Here is a 1,976-nt window from a genome sequence, read left to right on the forward strand (position 1 = left end):
TTTTATTAACATTCAGTTTTTACCTTTGAAGATTAATTATACTTTTATTATCATATTGATAAAATTAGATTCAACCCTGTCAAGTATGCCACAGAGCCGCAGAAAGAAAGCTTCCCCGTAGAGAAGAATAGGTTTGTTTGGAAACTTAGCAGCAGCGTAAACATCGAAGCACAAAAAGCAGAAGAAGCGCACATTGGAAAAGCTTTCGCCAAAGTAGTGCCAAAGTTCAACGACCCACCAGTCGCGTAATCTTGGTCAAACGCATACCATCGTCCCCAGCACCGTGAGAGGTGGTGGTATACGTTCGTACGAATGTGACTACATAGGCGAACAAAGCATTGAATGATCAAACAGGTGATTCCAAGAGCAACCGCAAGGAAGGAGAAGACGGACGCACACCTGTCTGCACCGTGATCGCATGAGATCGCGAATGAGAACCCGGAGCTGAGCACACACTTACAAATCGACAGAGCCGACTGGCGGACAACAGGCTGCAAAATTCTAATCCCTTACACGGCTCCAGGAAATAGTTTGTTGTTTTAATTTTTCGTAACCAGAAGAGGCTTTCAATACTCGGTGTCGGTGGATGTTACATTCCAGCAAGAGACGCTTTTTCTGCCACAAATGAACTGGAAAAGGCTGTTGATCGCGCCGAACGACGACGACCGAGATCTGATATATAGTGTTACTATTGTGGTAGTGGTTCATGCAGCATTTTTGGGTTCATACAACTTGAATGCGCACTTGCATCTGGGAGACGAAACTCGAAAAACCGATCGCGATATTCTGCCAATAGCATCACATACGCGGCGGTGGTGTGTTGCATAAGACTGTGAGCTTAAACGGTTCGAAGTTTACTACGGAAAATGTCTTACCAGTGCAAAAATTGTGAACGTGAAAAGGATCAAAATAACAATTATGTGAACGCAACGTACGCGGCTAACGCTCACGGGACTCGTGGCAGTCGAGCCAGTTCCGCTCGGGCCGCAGCAGAGCAACCTGTGCGAACCAGGAATGCCAGCAATGGCAGAAACAATGAAACCACTGTCGGTGGTAGTGGTAGCACGCCGCAAGGGCCGGGTTCCGGAACCGGTGCTACTCAGGTGACGGCCAAGGTTATGTGGGGCAGCGTCGGAGCGATCAAAGAACTTCGCGAGAAAGAACAAGCCGAACGAAATCAGGTCACCAGAGCCGGGCGTCGGCAATAGTAGCCAGTGCTCAAGTGGTGGTGTTTTCAAGCAAACGGAAGATTTTTTTTTTGTTGTTGTTCAACCGGAGCTTGCATATTTTCAATGTTATCAACTTTTATTCCAACTAGTTATTAATACATTATATACTATGATTTATTGGGTGCAACTTTAGTGACAGCCGTGCAGAAAAAAAATATTTACAGAAAAACTACATCGTTGAGGTGATCAGGTGAGACTTCAAACAGTGCGGTACATACTTTCATCAGATGTTTCTAGGATAATAAATGATTTTAGGCAACGGTTGATTTCAATTCAATTTATACGTACGAGAACGCGTGGTTGAAATAGAATTTTAACACGAACTTAGTGAAATTTAAATAAGAAAAAATATCAGATGCAAATATAACCTATTTTTTAGAGTCGACTCCCAAACCCCAAGTATACAACAGTAAAAAATTTATTATCTAAACAGTCTCTGTTACTGCCACACAGATGCACAGGTACAGCTGAGATCGTTAAATTATTTTTTTTTATTTCGCACGACGCATCCCAGCTGAATTAAAAGCTCCGCTGAAGACGTCATCGAAACAAAACGTAAAGAGCGATAAATAAGTCAAAGCTCTAAAGGCTAACGTTGGTGAACGGGTAGAGCCCTACAGACGAAACCATCAACACGAAGCAGAACGAAATTGTCTGTAGCACAAGCAGCCAGTCCGTCGGCTTTGGAAAGCTTTTATAAAGTTCTCTCTGTGACATTGACCTAGACTTGATGTGGCCATTGGCATT

At 43.5% G+C, this 1,976-nt stretch overlaps 1 protein-coding gene across 1 annotated transcript; it reads left to right on the top strand.

Annotated features, from left to right (window-relative positions):
* The first annotated feature begins 866 nt into the window (after nucleotides 1-866).
* Nucleotides 867-1,208, top strand: LOC128732833 (uncharacterized). The gene has a single exon (XM_053826237.1). The coding sequence runs from the start codon at nucleotides 867-869 to the stop codon at nucleotides 1,206-1,208; it is 342 nt and encodes a 113-aa protein (XP_053682212.1).
* The last annotated feature ends 768 nt before the right edge of the window (nucleotides 1,209-1,976 follow it).

This window comes from Sabethes cyaneus, chromosome 1 (genome assembly GCF_943734655.1).
Source record: "Sabethes cyaneus chromosome 1, idSabCyanKW18_F2, whole genome shotgun sequence".
NCBI classification, from domain to species: Eukaryota; Metazoa; Arthropoda; class Insecta; order Diptera; family Culicidae; genus Sabethes; species Sabethes cyaneus.

What these genes read in the sequence shown, in the direction of transcription:
- LOC128732833 (XM_053826237.1), top strand. Translation starts at nt 867, where the DNA reads ATGTCTTACCAGTGCAAAAATTGTGAACGTGAAAAGGATCAAAATAAC.